General features: G+C 27.8%; 1 protein-coding gene across 2 annotated transcripts; it reads right to left on the bottom strand.

Annotated features, from left to right (window-relative positions):
• Positions 1-1782: 1782 nt before the first annotated feature.
• LOC145838406 (uncharacterized) lies at positions 1783-10120 on the bottom strand. 2 transcript variants are annotated; one of them, XM_082945992.1, is made up of 11 exons: positions 9895-10120; positions 9329-9573; positions 8905-9081; positions 8021-8485; positions 7280-7375; positions 6838-6935; positions 5502-5694; positions 4319-4459; positions 3588-3749; positions 2792-2933; positions 1783-1985 (listed from the first exon to the last, which is right to left on the bottom strand). In XM_082945992.1, the coding sequence occupies exons 1-11, from the start codon at positions 10068-10070 to the stop codon at positions 1868-1870; spliced, it is 2013 nt and encodes a 670-aa protein (XP_082802118.1). In that variant the 5' UTR covers positions 10071-10120; the 3' UTR covers positions 1783-1867. The 2 variants fall into 2 exon arrangements, with proteins under 2 accessions (XP_082802118.1, XP_082802119.1); XM_082945993.1 differs by having other exon boundaries at positions 9329-9558.
• Between the last annotated feature and the right edge of the window lie 15663 nt (positions 10121-25783).

The following is a 25783-nucleotide window of genomic DNA, read 5'->3' as shown; positions in this document are numbered from 1 at the left end:
TTTAAAAAGGCTTTAAAAAGACTTCGGCTGGATCTTTATTTTTCAATTGGATCCGGATTCAGGATCTCGTTCCGACCGGGTCATAGTTTTGTTGAACAACTAGATCACCAACAAAAACTGTAAATTATAAAATAAGTAGGAATTATCTACATAAGTTAAAACTAGAACTATAAGTTTAGAGTATCTGAGATATATAAATTAGCAAAGTAGTAGTAAGTTTTATGAAACAAGTTATAAAACAGACCTAATTGTTAGCTGTTTTCATAATACTCCTTAAAACTTTAAATCAACAATTCAATAAGCAACTGTATTGTTTTTAGTGATGTTTTTGAGTAACGTGAAATTAGAAACCGGTTTTGTACTTAAAAAATTAAGTTTAATAAAATTTGTGCTTTTTCTTTTACTTGCTATGTATATAGAAGTGGTTCTTAACCTTTTCAGAAGATGCACACAATAAATTGTATGTGAACTAAGATATGTTTAAAAGCGTTTGTGTTATAGTTAGCCTTTTCTTTAACAAAAAGACATTGTAAGCGTCTTTTTTTTTCCTTGATTTTTTTTTTTGTCCACAGTCAAATAAATTCTATATTCAGAAACTGAACACTAAATATTATCAAATACGGAACATTTTAAGGCGGTTTAATTATTTGAATTTTATTTTGGAATAGCTCAGTTTCAGTTACGATTTTATAGTAACTTAATTTTAATTTTGAATTTCTATTTCTTTTTCTGTTTTAACTAATTTTTAACTTTTAATAACCGTTTTTTTTAAAAATTTTCATTACAAATAATAGCTGCTTCTAAAATTTATAATAACTCTATTTTTTTTAAAAGCTTAAGAAAAATCGGTAGAAATATATTTTATAAAGTTTTAAGATAATTAAAAATATTTTACTTGTCAACTATACATTAAATTATTTTCTAGTAAGTTTTTTAATTTAATTTTTTTTAAGTACTTTAATTTTTATAAAAGTATATTTATGTTTATCATAACATGTTTATAAACATGCACCTTGATATAGTGCTTAAAAATATCAAACTTTTTGTTATAAACGTTTTAATTGACTCTTAAAATTTATTGTAAAAATCTAGTATTATTTTTAATCAGAATTTTTCTAAGTAGGCCAGCACAGAAATTTACGGGGCCATAAAGCAGCAAAGGGGCCAAAGGGGGAGGGGCTATGGACCACTATTATAAACTTACACTAGATATTCTAAAATTGATGATAAAGAGCACAACAAAAGGAAACAACAAAGAAGGTCATAGGCGTACTTAATGGTAGTTTTGAAACTTACACTAGGTATTTAGGGGGCCATAAGCTGTAAAAGAGGAAGCCATAAGGCCATGGTTTGGAAATTACACTAGATATTGAGGAGTTGATAATGAAAAGCAAAATAAAAAGTTTTAGCCGTATTTAAAAGTAGTTTATTGAAAAATTTTGTTGGAGGGGGCCATAACTTTTTTTAATTTCTTAAAGGAGGCCTAATGAAAAAAAGTTTGGGAAACCCTGAATTTGATTAACATAGATGACAATAATAAGACTATTTACATGATCACATAGACGTAACAGTAACTAGAAAGTAAAAATCATGTTTTAAAGCTCGCTTACATGCCTTTTAACTACTGTCTTTGTTTTAAAAAATCACTAAATGAAGTTTTGAATTTTTCTGTATAAACATAGTTTATTACATTTTTTTATTGTTTAACTTAAAAAGTTTATTTTAAAATTTGTCTAGTAACTCGATCTAACATTAACAAATATATTTTCAATACAGTTAAAGTACAGCAGCGGATAAAAAAGTTTATTGATGTTTTATCCAAAAATACAAAAATAAAACAGTTGGAACTAAAAAATAACACTCTGAATCAAAATGCTACTACAGTATGTCGGTATAAACTCTCGTCAAATTCCAAAAGCTTATTCCATTTATCAAGACTTGAATCATAATATTCTGCTGTTTTTCTACTTTTTTCTGATCCGTCTCTGTATTTAAGAATATACAAAAATAAACTTATAGTTCTACATAATTGTATTAGAAACTAGTGTTTACAGTTAGAAAACATTATATTTTGTATTATCTCGCTTATTTTTGACTGTTTTTTAAATTTTAGTAGACATTCTTTTATCAAAGATACTATCTTTGAATATGTATGTACAGTACGTATTTTAAAAAAGCTAATATACTAAGCATTAAATTAATCTTTTTCAAATTTTGTTTTCGTTTAACTTTTAGTTGAGGTACACTAAACTTAATTTTTAGTTTAATTTCTGTTCGTTTATTACAATACATTTTTAAAAGTATATTAGAATAAAAATGTGCAAATCTAGTATTTTATTTTACTTGAAGATGTCGCAATTTATTGTCACCGAAACCCGGTTGTAAATAAAATATTAAATTTACACATCTTTATTTGAATAAGCTTTTTACATTTCAATAAATTGAGCAATCTTTTTTAGTTAAGACAAATAACTATATAAAAATATAGTAGAAAACCAAAACTTTTATAGCAAAGCATATACAAAGTAATAGTAATTCTCAAACAATCTATTTTAATAATAGGTTTTAAAATGTTAATAAGCGTAATTTTTCATTTTTAAAGTAATAATTGAGTTAGTCTAAACAATTTTAAAGTTATAACTTAAATTCTAATAAAACAAGGATGTAGCTAATAAATGTTTAGATCCTTTAAACTTATTGAAACACTTTACTAAGTTTATAATACAATTATACTGACCAAATTTTTTAAAATCAACTTTTATAGAGTTTCATAGAAAAAAAAATAACTTACCCGCCTACCACTATGATTTTTTCATCAATCAAACAACAACCGAAATCTTTTCTGGCAAAATTCATAGCTTCACTACGTTGAGGTTTGATGTTTCTTATGTCGAAGTGTTGCGTTGTGTTGTGCACACTGTCATTGTAGCCGCCTTTAAATAAATAATAAAATTAAAATAATGCTTTCGTTGGTCAATTATTTAGTATATGCTAAATTTATATTAATTCCAGTTTTAGATTTAAGCAAAACTTTTATTTCAATTGAAATAAGACAGTTTTAAATTCAATGTTTTTCTTCAATTATAAAATTTTATATAAAATTATTAAAGCAGTAACTTACATTATTAGCAAAAATATGTATAAGATACGTTAATGAGCAACAATTGATTTTTAAAAACGTAACAAAGATTAATATAACGAACAATATTAAATGTTGTGTAAACTCATAAGGGTTTGTATTAAACTAACAGCAATATGCACAACTGTAAAAGCATTTAAAATTTTAAGCATGTTGGTTGTTTGTTTAAGTTAAAAAGTGTTTTTACATGAGTTAGGCGTTTCCACGCTAGAACATTATAACTTAATTAACAAAAGCGAAAATAACAAACGTTGTAATGGATAAAATTTTTGTACTGATGGAAAATATTCTTAAGTAAACAAAATTTGTTAATTTATAAAATACAAAGTAAGTAAAAACAGAAAACTTTGCTTATCAACGTTTTTGGGTGTTGTTATACCACTTAAAACATTTCAGAAAAAAATTAAGAGTTTGTTAAAAAGTTACATATACATAAAACTGAGCGCACCCATGACGTGTACAGTGTTGTTTCTTACGACGCAACCGAATTTCACCAGAGGCTGAAGGAGCTTCGGTTTTTCTTTCACCCATCTTCCCTCTCTTGGATCAAAACTTTCAATTGTGTCCAGTCGGTGTTTGCCATCAAATCCGCCGAAGCAGAAACACCTGCCTGTGGGCAAATTAAAACGAAAGTTTCAATTTAGTATTTGATTTTAATGTCAGTTTATTTCAGTAAATAAGCTCATTAAAGTGTTGTTGACTTTATGAAACAAGTTAGTTAAACTACTGTTATTTTATACGTAAAATCAACTGTAAATAAAAATTTTTTTCAACCAATTATGGTTATATATTTGATAGTAATTTTGTCATTAATTAGAGTTTTAAACATATTGTAAAATTTAATAAAATTTTACTTGTGGCAAAACATTATTTCAAGATGAGAAAGTTTTCTTTTACTAATAAATTTTTGAGGAAAAAGATACAAATGAATTGTATTTAAACAGTTAAAAATTTTTACAATTTCGGAAATGAATATTAATTTTTAAATAATTATGTTCATTAGGTTTAAAGTTTGAATCATTGGATAGTGTTGAACTTTAGTTAATGTTTCTATTGTTCTAACAGACTTATATCTTTAGAAAAACCTACATTTATTTAAAATATTTACATTTAAACAAATAAGAACTGCTATTTATAACTTTTAAGGATTTTTTTAAATGGTAGTTAATTAAATCTTACCATTACAAGTAACCATTCCGTGATAACAACGAACTTCATTCATATCTTCAGTGGCAACCCAGGTATCATAGTAGGGGTCGTAAAGGTACGACCTGTTTTGAAATTGACTTTTTACTTTGCCGCCCGTTACAAGTATCCTGTCTAAGTTTATTAAAGGTTTTTTAAAATTTCTGTATTAATAAGGACCAATATGCACTTATGGTAAAGCTTGAATAAATGTAGAGTAGTATAAAACTTTTACTAAATTTCTAAAATAACTAAAATTTTAATAGTTATACGTTTCTAGCAAAACTTAACAAGCCTTGAAAAAAAATGTTGGTAGATAGCCATTATTATACATTAAACTTTATAAAGTTTTATTTCAATTTTTTAAGCTATTAACTTGTTGTAGTATTATTGGACATCGTTTGAAAAGCCGAGAAGGTTTCCTGCCGTCACAATAAGTAACCTTACCGCACGACTATCAACAACAATCCATGTGATGATAATTCGTGTGAATTGTTGTTGATGGTTGTGCGGTTAAGTTTGTTGGAAGTTTTTAAGTTAAAAATTGTCTTAACTGTATTTTCAAACTATCTCCAAAAACTTTGTAGTACAACAAGGTTACCTGAAATTTTAAGAACTTTTAGTATAAATAAATTCTAAAGCATTATTAAAGTGTTATCAAGTTAATAACAAACCATATAACTTTAAAAATTTTGATAGAAATGAAATTATTTTCTCTGAAATGAAAAAAAAGAAGTTTTTATAACAGTATTTTTAGGTAAATATAATAATGACGTACATAACATACTAAAGTTTTTATTTAGTTCGGTAAATTTATAGTTAACTCCAATTTAAGTTAATAAGCAATAAAATACAAAACAACATCACGTATTAATTATAAAGACTTTTTATTTTTGTTAGTACACTTTATCATTATTTGTTGCACTTAAGTATATAGACTTTTAAAGTTACAGTAAATCAAAGGAATGGTGTAGTGTGTATTTTTATCACAAATACATATAAAAGTTAGTTTGTTATTTTTTTCACAATTAAAATTTTTACAAAAAATATCTTTAAGAAATAAAGAAAGTTCCAATTAAAACTGAATATAGTTATAATTTTATTAACTATACTTTGTTACTCAAATAAAGTTTTTTTGAATTAGTTTTGTCTCGAACTGTTTTAACAAAATTTTCACCTTGAACAACCGAACACTTGCAGTTTGTGACGTCATAGTCCATGTGACTTTCGTCCCACTTTGAAAGGTCGTCCAAGTCTAGTTTCACTCTTTGAACGACCGAAGACTTTTTTCCTCCTTCTTTTCCTCCAAAGTTGAAAACAAAGTTTTTGAAAACGCAAGAAGTATGATCGTGTCTATTACTCTCAAGACTCTAAAATAAATTATTTGTGTTAATTAGTATCAAAACAGTTCCATAAGTTATTTGAAACATAATTAACTTATACTTTAGTTAATGTTTAAGGTAGTTGTAACTAGAAGTTAGCACTCAACAATATCAAAATATAAAGTTGTAAAACTTTCTATTAAGTTTTAATATTTAAAATATCGTGTAGCTTGCTGAATAATGTTACGACTTTCTTTGCTATAGTATACAAATTTAAGAATTGTAGTTTTATTTTCTATGTAATCTAGTGTTGGGATAAATTCAAATGTTAAACAAAAGTTAGATTGGATAATTACTTTTTCAATTTAACTTTTCTAATTCTTTCATGTCAATTATATTTGAAACAGTATTTATAAGTTACTTTTATTATTCTGAAACATTTTTGTATAAAATTTGTTCAAATTATTCTATAAAAGTTATCTAAGTTATCTAAGTAAAGTAATTTTATCAATTTATTAAACTGTATAAGTTATTAAAACCAAGAAACCTTATTCAAAACTGTTTGTATAAAAAGTTTATGATTAACTTTTTTTAGCCTAATTTTTTTTTATAGCTTTGATCTTTCTTTAAGTTTCAATCAAAAGATGTTGTCTAATATAAATGTTAATAAATTATTGTTATTTTTTATTTAAACAAAATCTTTTTAATTTTTTTTATATAAGAATAGTTTTTATGACAACAAAACGATAAAAGCATAATATACAAAATAGCTTATTCTATTGTTTTTCCTACGCATTATTAAAAACATCTTAATTACTTTATATTTCATAGATATATTAATGTTTTAACTTATATAAGTATTATTTTTAACTAATATAAAATCAACATTTAAGTAAAAGATCGATAAAATATATTTTTATAAGAATAGTTTACGATTAATAGTTTTAGAAAACTTTTTGACAACAATACGATTAATTAATATTGTAATACAACAATAATAAAATAATTGATTAATTTTTGTCTTGGACAAGACGTTAAAAGGTTTCTGTGGTGTGCGAATCGAAAACCGAAAAGCTTTGTTGTACACAAAGTCCTAGGATCAATTGTTTAGAGCGTTTTATTTTTCTCTCAATAAGCAATACATAAAATTGCTTTAACAAAATAAGTTATTAAATAGAAAATTTAACTAACATTATAGTTTTGTACTTTACTTTCCGTGGTAAATGACATTACTGATTTATTTTTTCTGTCGAACCCACCGATTATCAGGACTTTACTTGGTTTCAAATCTGTTGGAAGTTATAGAGATAACAGAACGTAAAACAATTTAAGAAGCTTAAAATAAATAAAAAAGTAAGTCTAAAAATTTACTTGAGAGTTATCTCAAGTAGTTCAGCTTTATATAGTATTTATATAGTAAACTAGTGTGTAAATTAAAGTTTCAAGTTTTTGAATTCAATAGTGCTTGTTTCTGTTTTATATCTGGAAAACTTATTATCCAAACTGTTATTTTCTTATATTGTTTTATAAGCCTGCTATAGAAAAAAATTTATAGTTACTTTAAGTGATCCAACTCTATTACAACAACTAACTTCTTCTTCAAATTGTTTTTTATTTATGATAGACAACTAACCATACTTATCAACGAAGACGTCTGATATTTCTGGAAATCTAAAAGTGCTCGAAGCAGATGGCTTTACATTTTCTTCTTCTAACTTTATTGAATTTTCTGTAAAAAATATTTCGTCTAACTATCTAGGTTCTAGTGGCTTTAGCATTTTAATAAAAAAAAACAATTAGCAAGTAAATAGTCATAATAATTGATATTATTCCAATTTTTTAGTTTTCCCATACATATAAAGTAAAAAAAAATAAAACAAAACACGTGTAAATTAAATTAATTATTTACAATGTAATAGTCTTTTTTAATGAAAGCTTTAAAACATTAAACTTTAAAAATTTTCTTTTGAAACTTAATTCATTTCTTTTTATGTGACTCAAATACAAAAAAAAAACTTTAAAAGTAAAAGGCTTTAAAAATTTACATTAATTAATAACTATGATAAAAAAAACATACTTTTTACTTTAAACAAGACTTAAATAAATTACGCTTTAAAATTTAAACATACTCAGAGCCTTTACTTTTTTATTTTCAGGTAAATTTCAGCTTGTTATTTAAAGATTAAACTTTTTTTGCAATCGTTATTATAATCAGTTGTTACACATAACATCATTAATCAAAAAATTACAAACTCTTGATTATTTTAAAGATGTTTTTTAGTATTTATGCTATTATTTTTACTCTAAGTAACAACTTACAATGTTAAACAACGTATATCGATACATTAGAAACAAAAAAATAATTACAAAATACCTGAACTGTAGCTTTTCCAGCTTAAACTACTCATATGAACGTTTTTGTCTTTGCTTTCTCTGTACTTGACAACTTCAAGCACTGAATTCATAATATCAGACTGAGAATACTTCGACAGTTCTTTTTCTAACTCATTTTTGATTTCATTCATTTTAGGCCTTTCGTTAGGCTTATGAGCCCACGATTTTTTTATTATGTCTGAAAATACATTTTCTACATAGTTTATTTTTCTTGAAAAAACCAAGGGTGGGCGAAGTTTTTTTGTTATATCATCTAAATACTGTTTTTTTATTTCTTTCCAGTCGTTTGTTTTTCCTTCCGCGAACAAATACGAGGAAGGTCGCTTTCTTGTTTGTAGATTGTACGCAATAATCGCAAAGCTGTAAACATCCATTGATCTTCTCAGCCTGCTTTGAAACTTTTCTATCCTCTCAGGTGCTTTGTACTCCCAAGTGCTCTCTTTGCCTGAAAAGATTTTTTTTATTTAAATAAAAACAATCGTCGAAAATATGTAACCGCAACGAACTGCAGGCATTAAAAGCATTTGAAGCAGCTGTTTATTTATGATTTTTTGAAAGAGGGGATTCCCAAAAGAGAGCGATATCGCCACCTTGGGGACAATTTTGGTTATCAGGGTGTAATATTTAGTAAGAGAGCCAAAAAGTAAATGAGGCCATTTTTTTTTGTAAGTGAGTGATTATGAAAATGGGTTCGGGAAACCATGGTTTAGAAGAACAGTTTAATAGACGTTGAAGAAAAACAACAGATTTTCTGAACAACTCAAAGCATTTCAAAACTGTAAACATTTAAATGAAAATAAAATACAAACAGTAACTATTAAAAGTTGATTTATTTAAAAGAAGTGGGGTTTTTGTAGAACCAACCAGCTTCGTTCCTTCTCGCGTCATCGCTCGTTCCTCCCGTGCAAGTTGCCAGCGACGATCCGCCGAAATCTGATATTTTGCACCGCAAGTCCCCGCTCATCAGCACGTTGAGCGGCTTCAAATCCCCGTGCACCGCCCTCTTGTGGCCACCGCCCGTGTAATTGTGCAGGCAGGCGACTGTTGGGTGAAATTTATTTATATACAAAACTCCTAGAAATTGAGTTTCATCAGTTAGAAAAAAAATTTATCGATTCTTCAATATGACACAGCTATATGCTCAAGTATTTAGTCGATAATTTTTCAATGTATAATTTTTATTAAAGTTTTCAAAAGTATTTTAAACATTTAGAGAACTACTCTACTATTAAAACTTTTATAAAAAACATCAAGATTATACACAATACTGCTTAACAATTTCACCGACCTCCGCAAGAAATTTCGTACAAGGCTCTCAGCTTGAAAAGGTCGCCGAGAGGGGAATCCCCGTCAAACACGAGTTGGTGCAGTGTTCCACCCGGCATGTACTCCATCACAATGCCCATGTACTCCACCGATTGTGACGTCATAAAGCATATACCGTGGCAGCGAACGACGTGATCGGACACGTGGGAAGAGGCGACGTGAATCTTCGCTTCGTTTTCCACTTTTTCTTTGCTGCAGACATCAAAACTATGCCACCGTAAACTTGCTAACCGTGTTAATCAGTGAAAAAATATTAAAAGAACATTTTTTGAAACAAATATGTGATAAAGAAGTTTGTAAGGGAATTTACTCGTCTCTTACTACACTAAGTTTGCTATTTGGTAATATACGTAGTGTTTTTTATTTGTTGAAAAAATTTTTTTGACTAACAAAAGTTAAAAAGTTCAAAAAATAGTTTATGCCTTTGTAAGTAATTATACTACTTTCTTTTAGATAAATTTTATGTATAGCTATACGTTATTAGTATAAATTTAAATTTTAGTTAAATTTATGAGCAAAAGTATTTACTTGTGTTGACTGAATATGAAACCAGAACCGATCCTTCTCTGCCACTTTACCGCCACAAGCCCGTGAAATTCGTGTCGCGCCAACTTCACTTTTCCAAAACTCCCCGAACCGAGAACTTTCTCTGGTTCGCATTTTTTCAGCTCTTTCAGTGTTATGATCGGAGTGGTAAAGTCCATACGAATACTTTTTTTTTCGTAAAATAATGTTAAACAAAAAAATATATAACGTAATCTACAGGTTATATGTTTGATTAATATTAGTATTACAAATTTCTGGTTTTTTTTAGAATCTGTTAGAATTACTAACATTTGGTAAGTTCTGTCTCTTTATATTATAAACTTATCTTTAACTAGATAATTTTACAAAAAAAGATTCAAGCCATTAGTGCAGCTAGTTTTTTTATATAACAGAAAACATATTAGCAAAAACGTAAATTTTTGTGTTAGTTAAAAATAAATTCATACGTCAAAACAATTCAAGTAGAAGCTACTCAATTAGGAGAATTTATAAATATTCATTTTGCTGTCATGACATGAATATTTTAAGGATTAGTTTCAATAAACGATAGAACAGAAAGAATACATAACCCTAAAAATAAATAATAATGCATGTATTTGTTGTATCAATAACAGAGGTAATTAATAACAAAACACAATCTTTACTTTGGATACAAGGAAATCATACTACTTTTGAATAAATATTTTTTCATACCTAGTTAAAATATTAAATTTACACTTATTTTGATATCTTAGGCAAAAAAAAGAAAACTTGTTTTGCTATAGCTATAAGCCGTTCGTGGGTTTTATTAAGTATTCTACCAGCATAATTTTTTTTAGTTAGTAATAAATTTGTTTCATAAAATAAAATAGAAAGGTAACTGTTAAGAAATTGTATATAAAAAACCTTCATACGAACATTTTTTGAATATGAAGATTTTTTTTCTCGAAAAATTTAATTCTTAATAAATATTTAAAACAAAAAAACTTATTTTTTCTAAATACTTTTAGTTATCGGAAATTTATATGTTTTATAATTAGGTTAGTAAAAAAACTTTAAAAGCATACTTGTGATAACTTAAACTAATTTTAAATAAACGTATTGAACTTTATACATTTTGTAAAAAAAGTTTATAAGTTTTTACTAATAAAATAAATACAACTACTAGTTTAACTTTTTGTAAAACTAAAAAAAATCTAAGTTCATTTGACATTTTATTATACTTGTCTTAAAAAAACGATTTTAATTTAAAAACCATAAAAAAAGGTTACTTTTATAACAAGATCATTCAATGCATTAAAAAAGGTCGTACGATCATATACATTGAACTTAAAATATTAAAAGAAATGTATTTTTTGTAATGTTTTTCAAACTAGTCTCAAATTTCATCTAAGATAATTTGTTTCAACAAATTATAAGACTATCTATCAATAACACTTAAAAACGTTTCAGTTTTTTAATTAAAAACAAATTCCAAATTTTTTACTATTTTGTATACACTCATCACAGTTTTCATGTTTTTAAGCAAATGTTGTAGATATGTAGAAAAATTAGGTTTTGAATAATATTGGATTATATCAATTTTAATTATGGCTCAACTAATAGTTCTACATTTATTTTTTGACCGATTTTTAATTTAAGCACAAAACAAAAGATACACTTATCTATGTTTTATACATGGTACATAAACAGTTCGTTTTATACATTTTTATTGTTTCACAAAGTGTAATTTTTCTTTTATTAAAGAAGACTGTTTCTACATCTAGATTTTTTTCCTTTTTAACTTAAATGTGTTTTCACAATTTGATTATAATTTTTAAACATTTTCTTTGAAGTTAATAATTCAGGAAATAGATTTCAAAATGTATAAAATCTTGATAAAGCTATTCAAACCTTTCTATAAGTACAGAGTAAAAAGCTTTATAGTAGATAAATTGAAAATATTGAACAATTAATGTTCTTTAAATAGTTTTCTAATCACAAATAAATGTTTAAATTCAACAAAATACTTATTTTCTGTAAAGCTATATCATTGTTTATACTGCTAGAAGTAAGCTTTTTGTTTTTACAAAAACTCAGCATTACGCTCGATTAAATTCTTCAAATTCTTCACATTTATAAATTATAAGCATATTATAAGTTTTTGTTGCTATATTCCTTTACTCAAGCTTTAAATATGGATGCTAAACCAAAAAAAAAAACTAATAAGATCTCAAATAACTTACTGTTTGAATTTAAACTTAAGAAAAAAACTTTGTTGAAGTTATTTTACTAACTCAATTATATATGCTACTTATTTCGTATATCATCTTTATTTTCAAAAGTAAACTACTTGGCAAGCTTTAACAAAAACCTTCTGAAGTAAAACTAAACTTTTTATTTAGACAACTTTCAAAATAAACATAATTTCATAAAAGGAAGAACCAAATATAATACACGTTTTCAGGAAATAAAGTGGCAATATAAAACGTTACTGCAAATGTTTTGATAGCTATTAGACTTTTTTGCGAAAAGTTTTTCTCTTTTACATACTCAAACGCCTGAAGTAATTTTAGCTCTCTAATTACGCAAAGTCAAGCATTGAAAACTATTGTATCTAATTATTCGAGCTCGTGCTCATTTGTGTGTGAAAACAACAAAAAAAGCTAAATATAACTATTTAAAAATTTTCATAAAAAGAAGTTTTTGTATGAGAAAAAATAAGTTTAAAAAATTATACGTTTAAAGTCTTACTAAAAGATTACTAAAGTGTCAACAAAAGTTTTAGTGGTCAAAAGCATTTCTTTACAGTTTTTATTAAATACTACAAATATGTTTAACAGTAAAAACTTTGAAATAATCATTAAACTAGCACTGCTGTTCACTTAAAGCTTATATTAAGAATAAATTCAACTTTAAAATAAATTTATTTCACTTTGATTAAATCATAAGTTTAAAGACGTAGTTTTCAAAAATTTGTAATATGTACATTATAAAAAAAAAAAAAATTCTTAAAAATTTAAATGCGGACATAATTGTTAAACTTTTTGAAACGAGCGTTAAAAATGATACTGTTTTTGTAAATTTTTGTAAAATACTATTAAGTTTTAGATCGAGTTATTTTGATGTAGTAAAAACAATGCTAACACTTGTACAGCAATTTTAGAAGCAGATAATTTTTTTCTCGTTTAACTATTTGATTTAAAAGTTAAATAATTATTTCATTTTTTATACTGTTTGACCATTAAAAACAGATCGATAGTTTCACTTGCATTTACTTTAAAATTGGATAAAAAAAACCTACATGACTTTATATGCTTACTTTTAGTTTGATTTTATAAACTTTTCAAACTGTTTAAATATTTTGATTGTTATTATGCTATGTGATATTTTTTTTTGCTTATAAAAAATAACTCAAAAGACCTGTCATTACAGCGAAATATTATAGGCTGAATAAAAAACACTAGTTGAAAGTTTTGTCGTATCTTGGTTAACAATGCAAACATTTGAAATCGAAATTAACTTTAATCAATATACAAAAGACATTTAGTACAGAATCTAATCCTATTTCACGCTATTTTCATAAGTGGATACATAGCAATAAAATAAATAAAAAGTAACTTATATAGTAACAGTAGTAATCATAATAAACTACTCATTTATCATTACATTCAAAATCAATTACACAAAACTAATCGAAATACTAATTATTAAAGCTGATTAAATACAAACATATAAACACCAAAAAGAGCAATAAGTAAATAAAGCAACACTATATTTCAATTCTTTTTTCCTACAAAGGTTTCTATTCAAAATACATATAGCTTCCATTTTAACTAAACAAAAAACGTTATAACAACTTTTTAATTATTGTAAATCTTTAGATATTAAAATGTTCAGCACCATTCTGATTGTTCACCAAATGTTTCGCAATAGCAGGTCTTTTTATTGCATTGATAATTTTATTGGAGTTCTTCTTTTATTTGTTTTTGTTTTTCATCTAAATTTAAAAAGTTATCAATGCAAGTAGGTATATTTTCTTTGACCCTTTTCTTCAGCTGTCTAGTTGTAAGACCTATATGGCTATTGTCGCAATAGCATTTGAATTGGTATATAACTATGCTTTTTTTAAATCTGGGTATCTGGTCTTTGCCTTCAGGTGTCAACATAAGACTTGAGTAAAAGCTACTCTGGGTTTTGAAGCTGAAAAAATAGAACTTTTTAGTTGCTTAGTGTTCTTCTCTAAATAAACAGATCCGTTATTTATGTATGGAATTATCAAGGTGATTACACACTTTTCTGGTCCAATTTCCTTATCTCGTTTTAAACAGTTTAGGTTAGATTTAGTAGTTCTAATTACTTATTCAGGAGGATATCTATTCATATACAACAAGGTCTTAATGTAATAAGTTTCTTCTTTAAAGAATTCAGGTGAACAGATTTAAATATGCACGATGACACAGTGTCCTGATCAGATTGACTTTTTGTTTCAGACCACAATGGGATTGAAAACTCAGATAATTACCTGTAAATGTAAAAATTTCTTTTCTTATAATAGTAGTCACAAACTCAGTATTTTGTTATTTCACCAATACATCAAGGTATGATAACTTATTATTCTGTTCTTTTTTCAATTGTAAACTTTATCGAATAAATTAGTTTATTGGCTATTTTTTGCTTTAATAATTAGTATTTCGATTAGTTTGTGTAATTGACTTTGTATGTAATTGATATTTGTTTATAATGATTACTACTGTTACTATATCAGTTGTTTTTTTTTTTGCTTTTTATCAACTTATGAAAATAGCGTGAAATATGTTTGGATTTTGCACTAAGTGTCTTTTGTATATTTTTTAAAGTATGATTATTATCTTATTGTTATGTATTGAGATTTTTACAGTTATCTACTAAACATCTTTTATAACTATAGTTAAAGCACTTAGTTTCCATTAATACAATTTTAATACTAACTTATTCTAAGAATTTTAGGTACTAAAATATTTTGTTGAAAATAAATTCAGAACTTAAATATAATATAGACAGCTAAAAGAAAGTTATCAAGCATTGTAACAGTGCTAGCATTTTTAGCAGGTAAGCAAATATTTACAAAATGAACTTAAAATTTTGATCAACTACCAATGTCATCGTATATATTTAGTTTGTTTTTTAGTTTAACATATTCTTTTATTTTTTAAATTGACTACAACCATTTTTTTTGAGAAACATTTTTTTTGATTATATAAAACCTTCGTTTCGCAACTAAATATAATAATAATATTCTATTAAAAATTAAAGACATCACCTCGTGCATCTTCTTTTAGACGTTTTACTAAATAATTAAGCAATCGTCCTCAACCACACAATTTTTATTCGAACCGTTTGTATTGTTGTGCTTGTCATCCAAATTTTTGATTCTGCAAAACAATTAAACTACATGTATAAATTTTTGGAGAAGATTTTTTATTTATTTGAAATCATTACATTCAGGCATTACACGCTAAAGTTAACTATTCTTAAAAGTAATCAACTATTACAAAAATACTGTTAAAGAATCAATATCTGGAACAACTTAAACGAGCTGGACTATATGATTTTCTTATAATCCATAAAATCAGCAATTAAACTTTTCAACAAGAGCAAAAACAAATACTGGTAAAACCCCGGAAATCGATCGATGTTCGTATTTTATAACTACATTTAGAAAATTGCTCGTTAACATTTTAAAAACAAATATGGAGTGATTTTGAAAAATATACTGAAAAAATAATCAGCATATACAACAAAGCAAGTGTTCAGAAAAATATTTGACGTCATACATAGGTGTACCTGATCTTTAGATCCTGGCACCTCTTATATTTGGGAGACATCGCGTCAAATGTTTAGAATAGTTGCTGATCACAAGGGAAAGGACTAACTTTTGATCACCTACATCACAGTACAAAATGACAAAACTCCAATATCGATAACAACTTCAAAGTCTTTAAAAGGTGTGCTCGAGGTGAGCTTTATGGTTTGGAATCAACGCTCATCGAAAAATAAATATTAAAATTAAATGCGCAAATATCTGGAAATGGATAGATAGCCCTAGCAACAATATATTAAGTCAATTTTCATTGCAAATTTTAGTTTGAATAGCCTATGATTTTTTATAACTTTTATAACTATATCATAATTAGTTTAAGTTAAAAATGTTTGTTATCCTTCATAACTGTTCAATGTTTCATTTAAATTTTGCAAAAGAATGAAGTAGATTCAAAAAATTTTGAGTTTATAAATATTTTAATGACAAATGTGTTCATATTAAGTTTCTAACGGTACGTAATGCAATAAAACTCCTTGCAACAACAGAATATTTTGATAATGTTTTTCTATTTTCGTTGTAACATTAAATAAAATATTGTGATCCAATGAAGATTTTTTGTGTTTTTACTTTTAGTGTCAAATATAATCCATACTTGTCACCTTATTAGCAAACGTTCTTGAGTACGCCTTTGGTATTTTCAACAATATCATTATCATAAAACTTTGCATTATAGTCCCGTTAGTTTTTAATTGGTTTTAAACCGGTTTTAAGTATAATTTGAGAGTCATTTAAGACAGATTTTACCAAAGTTTAGGAGAAATATGTTAGTTTAGTGATTTATAAATTAAATTTTTTAAAGTCTGGAAGTTCTAATGGTTTTACTTCTGCTTTTAGTTCTCTAATAATAACTACTTCTTGATAAAAGTAAATTAATCCATAGCCTTTACAACAGCTAGATATACAATAATTTAGATCATGGTAACTTTGATTTGAGCTGACAAAAATATACATAGCGTTGAATTTTAGTTTTTTACTCAGTAAATTAAGTAAACTTACTAAAAACTTCTTTATATCAACTAATATTTTTTACAACAAGCTTTTAAATATTTTTTAAAGGTTTTTTAACGTATAAGAGTTTTTTAAAGTCATAACTACTTTTCACAATGACAAAACTATCATTTATGTGGGCTTCAAGTTTAATTTTACCTTCTGAATTTCATGTAGCAAGAAAAGCCCAACTTTATTCAGTACTAACTAATACATTAGCAATATAAAAATTATCTTTAAGAACTTCTGCTATAAATAAATATTTTCTTAATCTGCGGTTGGAAAATATTTCTTTTCACATTGAGATCATCATATGGCAAGCAGTTTAAGTGCGTATCTATGTGGAACCCAAGATAACGTATGGGAACTATACCTTATGGTTATTAAAATTTCACAACTATTTTGTTGGTCAGTATTTTTCTCCTTAAGGACGTAGTTAGTTAACATTGACTATTAGATACGCTTTGTTACAAGTTAGCTACTTTATTTACATATTGTTATATCCTTTTTTTTTAGTGCAAGTTACTACAGTGGTTCAACAATTGAATAATAATAATGAAAGATAATAAGCATTTCTACTCTTAAAACAACGACACATATAATTAAACTGAAAGCTAGAGCTTTATTTAGAAAGTATTTTTGTTTTTTTCTATAAAAAAATGAAGTTTTTTAAATAATCTAAATTTAAACATTCCAAACTGATATCCTTCTACAGAACAAAGAGTCACGCTATATAGTTTAAAAAAACTTTGTGAAGTATAACTTAATTATTAAGTTTAAATAAAGGTTTTTTATCTTTTTATGAATTCAAAAAACTAATTAACTTTAAAATAAAGTAATTGGTTGCTTACTTAAAACATTGATGTTTTTCAATTAATAATTAGATGTTTAGGTTTTGCAAAAAAAGCCAAAAAATGACCGTTAATAATCGAAGTTTTTGAATTACATCAAAATAATCTTAATGCTTGCCTAAAAACGATTTATAATTTTTCAACCCAACAGTTAAAAACTTATTTAAAAAAAGTATAATAAATAGGTTCTGTTACAATAATCCATTAAAAAAAATAACATGCTGTAATATGAACACTTAAACTAGTTTATTTAAATTTAAAAAAATATCTTTAATGAATTATTTCTGATATAGAAAATAATATTTTTATAGTTGTTTAACACCTTGTTATTACTTTATGAATAATTGAAATTACTAGTTTACCTGCTTAATTTTTGATAAACACATACTATTCATAAGACTAATAAATTAAGTACAAAAAATAACTTAAGAGCAAAGTTTTTAGAAGTATATCCACAAAAATATGTATTTTTAGGGTGCTTATAAATAAAGCGAATTTTATGTTTCTAAAATATCACGAAAGCACCCTAGTCAAAATATTAGATGATTTGAAGAAACTTTCACCTAGGTTAAATTCGGTTTTCTAAAAACCACCCCAATGCAAACTCTATGTAACCCAAAAAATTCGACATTAAAATTTTTAGCTGGAATTTTTTTACTTGTGGTTATTTATAACATAAACACATTGTGTTAGATTTAAGACGATTTAAATAAATTTTATAGTATCAATTCGTAACTTTTGAAAAAAAACTGGAAATTCAAGAAAACTTACAAAAAGAGATAAAAATTACATGTAGCTATCAAATTTGCACGAGCGTACAAAGTTGCAGGAGGGAACAAAACTGCACGAAGATACTTTTGCACGGGTCTCAGTACTGAAGATATCTTATCCAGGTCATCATTTGATATAATTTCCTTTATTGAAAATAAAGAAATGGGACGCCATGCGACTGAGAATTTGCGGACTATATCTGCAGTCTCTTCCTTTCAACGTCAGAAGAAGGGACGTGTCAATATAGGAGATAAGTCCCAACATGTTTCTTGCCAGAACTGTAAAAAGCTTTTCTATCCTTTTAACAAAAAAGGTAACTAAAATAAAAAGTCTTTCAGATATTGTTTATCTTGTTGGCGTAGTCAATCAAAAAAAATTAATGCTTTTCAAATCCAAGCTGATCGTTCTGATTTTATGCAACAAGATACCCAGATAATATCACTACACGCAAGTAAAAGAATCATGTTGAATAACACCATATTCAGCAAGAAGTCCTTGCGTAAAGCCAAGGCAACAACTGATCATCCTCGTGCATCAGTCAAGATTGCTAGACATGGCACAAACAAGTTTGCATGGGTAAGTGCTTTAGCTGATACTGGAGCACAGTCGAACCTTTGGGGGTGGAAAAACTTTCAGGAGGCTGGTTTTTGTAAGAAGGATTTAATGCCTGTATCCATCACAATTCGGGCTGCCAATAAAATTCCTATTAACATTCTAGGGGCTTTCAAAGCGACTTTTAGCGGAATGTCTCCAAAGAAGGAGGTTATCAGATGAGATGGAATTGTTTATGTAAGCGATTCAGTGATTGAATTCTTTCTCTCGTATGAAACCATGGTTGACATCCTGATTATTAATAAGGATTTTCATATCATTGAATCTCAACTGCCTCATCAGCATTCTGAAGTTGCTGTAAGTTCAAATGAAAATGATCCGAATAGACTGGACTCGCATAAAGATGTGACCTGTGATTGCCCGCCAAGGAGTAGAGTGCCAGACCGACCAAACAAACTTCCGTTTGAGGCAACAAATACAAACGTGAGCAAAATGCGTGATTGGCTCTTACATAGGTACGCAGCTTCAACGTTTAATGTATGTCCACATAGACTACTCCAGCAAATGAGTGGGCCTCCACTTGAGATACATTTGGAGAATGATTCTAAACCACGTGCTTGTCATACACCAGCTCACGTGCCAATTCATTGGCAGAAGCAGGTTGAAGCAGATCTCATTCGAGATGTGAGGTTGGGTGTCTTGGAACGTGTCCCATTTGGTGAACCTGTAATCTGGTGTCACCGCATGGTGGTCACCAGAAAACAGGATGAGTCACCTAGGAGGACAGTAGATCTCTCACCACTTAACAAGTATTGCAAGAGGGAGACGTGCGCTACAGATACTCCGTTTAAACTAGCGCGCAGAATTCCAAAGCGAACGTTCAAGACTGTAACAGACGCATCGAACGGGTATCATGGAGTTCCACTGAGAGAAAGTGATAAACACCTCACTACATTTATCACTCCGTTTGGCAGGTTCCGATATAATAGAGCACCTCAAGGCTTTGTATCATCTGGTGGTGGTTACAATCGACGATTTGCAGCTATTTTATCTGACTTTGAAAGAAAGGAGTGTTGATGACACCATATTTTTTGATTCAGAATTAGAGTGTCACTGGTGGCGAACAATAGATTTTCTGTCAAAAGTTGGCAATGCAGGCATCATTCTAAATCCTAAAAAGTTTCAGTTTTGTCAAAAGTCAGTTGATTTTGCTGGATTTAAAATTTCTGACGAACGTATAGAACCTTTGCCCAAATATCTGGATTCCATTCGCAATTTCCCAACCCCAAAGTCTGCCACAGATATACGTAGCTGGTTTGGTCTGATAAATCAAGTCGCAAATTATGCCAAACTTCGTAAAGTCATGACACCGTTTAGATATTTTCTCAGTTCAAAATGTAAGTTTATGTGGACAGAAAAAATAAACAAATCATTTAATGAATCAAAAGAGATAATCATTGACGCAATAAAGAGCGGTGTTCAAATTTTTGATCTTGGGAAACTGATTTGTCTTAGACCAGACTAGTCAAAGCAAGGATTGGGCTACTTCTTTATGCAGAAACACTGCAAATGCAATAGCCGATTACCAGATTGCTGCACCACCGGCTGAAAAGTGACGCTTGCAGGTTCAAGGTTTCTGAATGGGGCAGAAAAGAATTATGCTGCCATAGAAAGGGAGTCGCTTGCTATTGCTGGGTCATTAGAACAGACAAAGTATTTTACTAAGGGCTGCAAAGATCTTGTGGTTGTTACGGATCATAAACCACTGGTAAAGACTTTTGGTGATCGCACCTTAAACGAAATTCACAACACGCGCATTTTTAGGCTCTAACAACGTACATTGCCATGGCTTTTTCAAGTGCATTATATGCTAGGTAAAACTAATCTAGCGGCAGATGCTGCATCGCGTTATCCAAGCTCAATTAATGAAGTGAATTCACATGGTAGTGATTTGACTGACGAATCACTTCTAATTGCTTCATTGAGTAATTAAGTATGCCATTCAATGGCAATCACTTGGAAGGAAATATTAGAAGAGACATTAAATGACAAAGTTCTTTCAAGAGTATCCAGGTGTATTGAAGAAGGTCGAAGCTTGAAACATGATGAATCTTTGTCAGCGTATTTTAGATACGATGATGCATAGTTCTTAAGTGATGGGGTTATACTTTACAAGAATAGAGTAGTAATCCCCGTCAGTTTACGATATCGGGTCCTCAACAAGTTACACTCGGCGCATTAAGGAGTCACATCAATGCATAATCGTGCCCAACAGATTGTCTTCTGGCCTGGTATTACACAAGACATTGAAGCAATTCGGGCCAATTGTCAAAGCTGCAATCGCAATTCACTTTCTCAACCATCATTGCCACAAGAAGCATCTGATCCTCCTACAAACTCTTTTGAAAAATATTCGCGGACTTTTTCCAGTTTGCCGGAAACAATTTTTTGGTAGTCGGTGACGGGTTGTCGGGTTGGTCAGAAATATTTTCCACACCCAGCGGAACCTCGCAGGCAGGTTCGCGTGGGTTGATTAAGTGCCTACGAGTTTTGTTTTCCAGGTTTGGAGTACCCGAGGAAATATTAAGTGATGGTGGACCGGAATTTACGTCCAGTGCAACAAAGAAATTTCTTAAAACCTTGGATGTTACGCATCGAATATCTTCAGCTTACTACCCAAGATCAAACGGTAGTGCGGAAGTAGCCGTCAAAAAGGCAAAAAGGTTGCTAAGATCAAATGTTTACGCTTCAGGAAATTTGGACAATGACAAGTTTTTAAGTGCGATGCTCCATCTGAGAAAGACTCCTGATAGCGATTGTCAAGTGTCTCTAGCCGAGATCATATATGGACGTCAGCTGCAAGATAGTTTCTCTTTCTTGAACAAACTTGACAAATTCTCCAATCCTAGTGTCCATGTGGAGAAAAGCATGGAAGCTTAAAGAAGAGGCGCTCCGTACAAAATTTTTAAGAATTTTGAAGTATTTGCCAAAAAGCCAGGGATATGCGACCTCTCTATGTTGGCAGTAGGTGTCTACTACAGAACTAGAGTGAAACTCATCCACGTAAATGGGACAGAAGCGGAGTTGTAATGGAGGTGCTTCCACATGATTAGTATGTAGTCAGAGTTGATGGTTTACGGAGACTTACTCGGAGGAACAGAAAGTTTTAAAGGATGTATAACCCAGCCTCAACAAACATTAAAGCAAAAACTTCCCAAGGTTGGAGCAGTGATCTACCAAGCTCGCATGAGTGCAATGTTGATCATCAACGTCCTGATTCTTCTGTAAAGATTACAGAGGATTCCAACGGTGCCAATACTGGTAAAACCAGTGAGGTTGAAGCGTATCATGAAGAGGTTGGGGAAGAGTACGTTTCTGCTCCTAAGGTTCCCAAAAAATAAGGTGCCGCTTGCTTTGCGTAGGTTGAAAGACTTCAATGCGCCAGGGAAGCTTGAGAGTGGAGTATTCCAAAATAGAAATCACCGTAAGTGAAGTTTGTTTGTTCCTGTTTATACAACAGTTGGTGCTGAGTGTTCAATTGCTGCTTATAGTGATAATTGCTGAGCCAGGAAGAATTCAACGTGAAATTGCATGAATTTGAATTGTTTTGGATTTATTTAGTGTGTTTTATTGCAGTTTTTTTTTTCCTCAAATAAATCCCTTGTTTAAGTTAATTGAGCTTTGTTAATGCATAAAATTTAGTTTCATCTTAGTAAAATATTTTTGTTACTTTTTTAAATCCCCTGTTGACGAGCTATGTCATTGCCTTAAACTTGTTATTATCTTTAATGCGCTGGAGGGGATATAGAATAATTAGACTATAGCTCATTTTAGTGTTTATATTTATACTTGTTTTCGTTTCAGATTTTACATTGTTAATAAACTATTAAACTAAATTGACAAGGAGTTATTCTTCAAATTCTATTTATAGAAAACGCATGAGTGTTTAAATCTAACACCTATTATTTAGAACTGCTAAAGGTATAAAAACTTTATTTAAAGACAAATGTTTAAGTGTTATACATCTTGCTATAATAATTTTTTTTCAACCTAAGGAAATAAATAAGTCAATTGCGAAAATATTACAATAACAAATTTGGTATGATTATTATTTGTATAACTTTTGCTTTCATGCACTATTAAAATCATTAACTGTATGATTGTTGCCTAAGCTTAGCTTTATAAAATTTAAATAGTAAACAAAACTTAAATTATTTTGTTTAGTAAAATAAACTGCTTCATTTGAAAATTAGTTTTTGAATTTTTTAAATATTAAATCTTTTATTTTATAAAGAAAGCAACAAATTTAGTAAGATATTTAAGTTATTTTTCGTAAATAACAAAGATATAAATTTTGTTTTTTTATAGAAGTCACATTATTATTTACATTGAAAAAAGATTTAAATAAGTAGGTCGTACGATCTTTGTTTATGAATAGATCTGACATGCAACCATTTTTTTTGGATTATATACAGATTACTAAATATAGACAAGAAAAACTTAAACTATTTATCTAGAAAAGTTGTTATATACTTAAAAAAAAAAAAACTTAATTTGTACAAAAACTAATTGAATTAACAAGAAATTTTTATATTTTTTGCGCAATTAGCCAATAATATAGTTGTTTTTAAAACAAGTCTTAGTAGTTTATTTCACTACCTATAAAACAGTTAAACAAAAACAGTTTTGAATCAAAGTAAAAAAACTTTAAAAAAATATTAATTAGTAAATTCTATTAATTAAGCTTGCTTGTGTAATTATGTGGCGATTTTGTTATATAAACTATCTTTTAGGTGTTCGATCTTAAGACTCAAAAAATTTTTGTACTACTTAAAGCAAAAATAATCTGTGTAATTTTCTCTATATTTTAATATTTATCTCTTGATTACGTTATTTCTAAACTTTTTGTTTTCTATCAAAACTTAACTGTTTAATGTTAGAAAAAACGACTGATTTAAAGTGCAAACAAGTTTTACTGCTGAGAAAATAAATAACTGAAATTGATTAGCAAAAGATCAAAATAAGTTAATCTCGAATTTTAAATAATATATTGTTTGTTTTCTATTGTATTTAAATTGTCAATCAATTGTTGGTTTTTAAACACTGCATCAAACTTACATTAGTACTGCTAAAATGTTACTTTCTGGTAGTTTTTGACAAAAGCCAAAAAAATCCAAAATAGAGAAAATCTTGAATTTGTGTAAATACTCTTTATATTTTCTTATGCTTATAAAGCAAGAATAATATGGTGGGTGGATTTATAATATATTATAATTTATATTTTGTTTTAGAGTTAAATTATGTACGGTAATTAATGATGTATTTATGCTAATTTTATTTTATTTTAAGATCTGTTAATTTGAAAATTGTAACTGTAGATTTCTTAGTTAAATCATCCAAACTATATATTACATGTTTATATTTTAAAAAATATGCACCATTAAAAGTTAATTTCTACTTATAGAATTGTTTTGTTCCTGCTGAACAACTTATACACATGTTTTCTAGTAAGAATCAGTTTTCTTTTTATTCAGTTACTGTCAAGTATTGACCAGTTAGATATAAAAATAAATAATTAATCTCATTAAATTAAAGTTCATTGGAAAATGATGTTTAGTTTTATCATAGAACATGAGATGTGATATATGATAATAAACTTTATGAATTACAATTTTGTTTTTGTATTTTAAGAAACAAATCATAATAAAATTGTTGAAACTCAAAACTCATTGTCAAAATAGTCAAAAATATTATCAAATTATAATCAGGTGTTTTTTTATTGAATTTTTCACACTAAATTTTGTGATAATAATATTAACACAAAATTTTCTCATTACAAAGTTGTATTTGATAAATTTTTAAAAACATAAACTTACAGAACTAAAATGTAATTGTGTTTCTCAACTTAATCATTTAGAAAAGTTATATATAACACTGGTTGAAAATTATACTCTCAAAGATTTAAATTTGAAAGGACAGAGATAATATTGTATGTTTTGGTTTTAAGAAAACAAATAGAGAGATCTCAACTACTGGAGGAGATTTAATGAATTAAGGATAGAGATAATGTTTACCCACATCATTGTTATTAGATACTTAGTAAAGTCTTTAAAAATATCCATAGAATATTCACTTTTTTAGCATACTTTGTATATTTTTTAGCATACTTTGTATATAAGCTAATAGTTGAGCAAAATAGTTAATTTTAAACATGTGTTTGCTATGTATTTGAAGTTAGCGTAATACTATAACTTTAATTTTTTGCCCTTATCATTTAATATGATTTGAAATAAGTTTTATTGGCCCTAACTATTATTGGCCCTACTAATGATTGAACATATTGCAGACTTGCATTTAAACCCTAGAATACATTTCTGAGTAACATATGGCATCCCTAGGCTATTTTATAATGAAATGGAAACATTGAAATCACAACTTGGATCTGCTTAAACAAATTTTTGAAAAATAAAAATAAATTCGAACAAAAATAATAACCATCCCACAAATAAATGTCTATTATTTACTTTTATGTTGCTGATTACTTAACCTTTGGTAATATCAAATATCATATAAGTTTAAAATATATTTTCAGTATAAAACAATTTATAAAAAAAGTATCAAGTTTTAACTTATGGCAATAACTGTTAAAATACGTAAATATTCTTAATTTATGACTTATACTCATAATTCACTGAAATTAATTTTAAAATATTTGTTTATTATGTATTGTCAGATACTAATGTCAATTATCATTATATAAACTAAAAATATACAACCCATGATTGATTAAATTTGAGTCTGGAATCAAAATGAAGACTATATATTTGCTACTTCTGATGGTTGTAAAATTCAACAAACACTCAAAGGTCTTTTTATATAAAGTATCTAA

Source organism: Thalia democratica, chromosome 6 (assembly GCF_965202585.1).
Source record: "Thalia democratica chromosome 6, ktThaDemo2.hap1.1, whole genome shotgun sequence".
NCBI classification, from domain to species: domain Eukaryota; kingdom Metazoa; phylum Chordata; class Thaliacea; order Salpida; family Salpidae; genus Thalia; species Thalia democratica.
The sequence above is the reverse complement of the archived record's forward strand: the minus strand, read 5'-3'. Positions and strand labels throughout refer to the sequence as shown.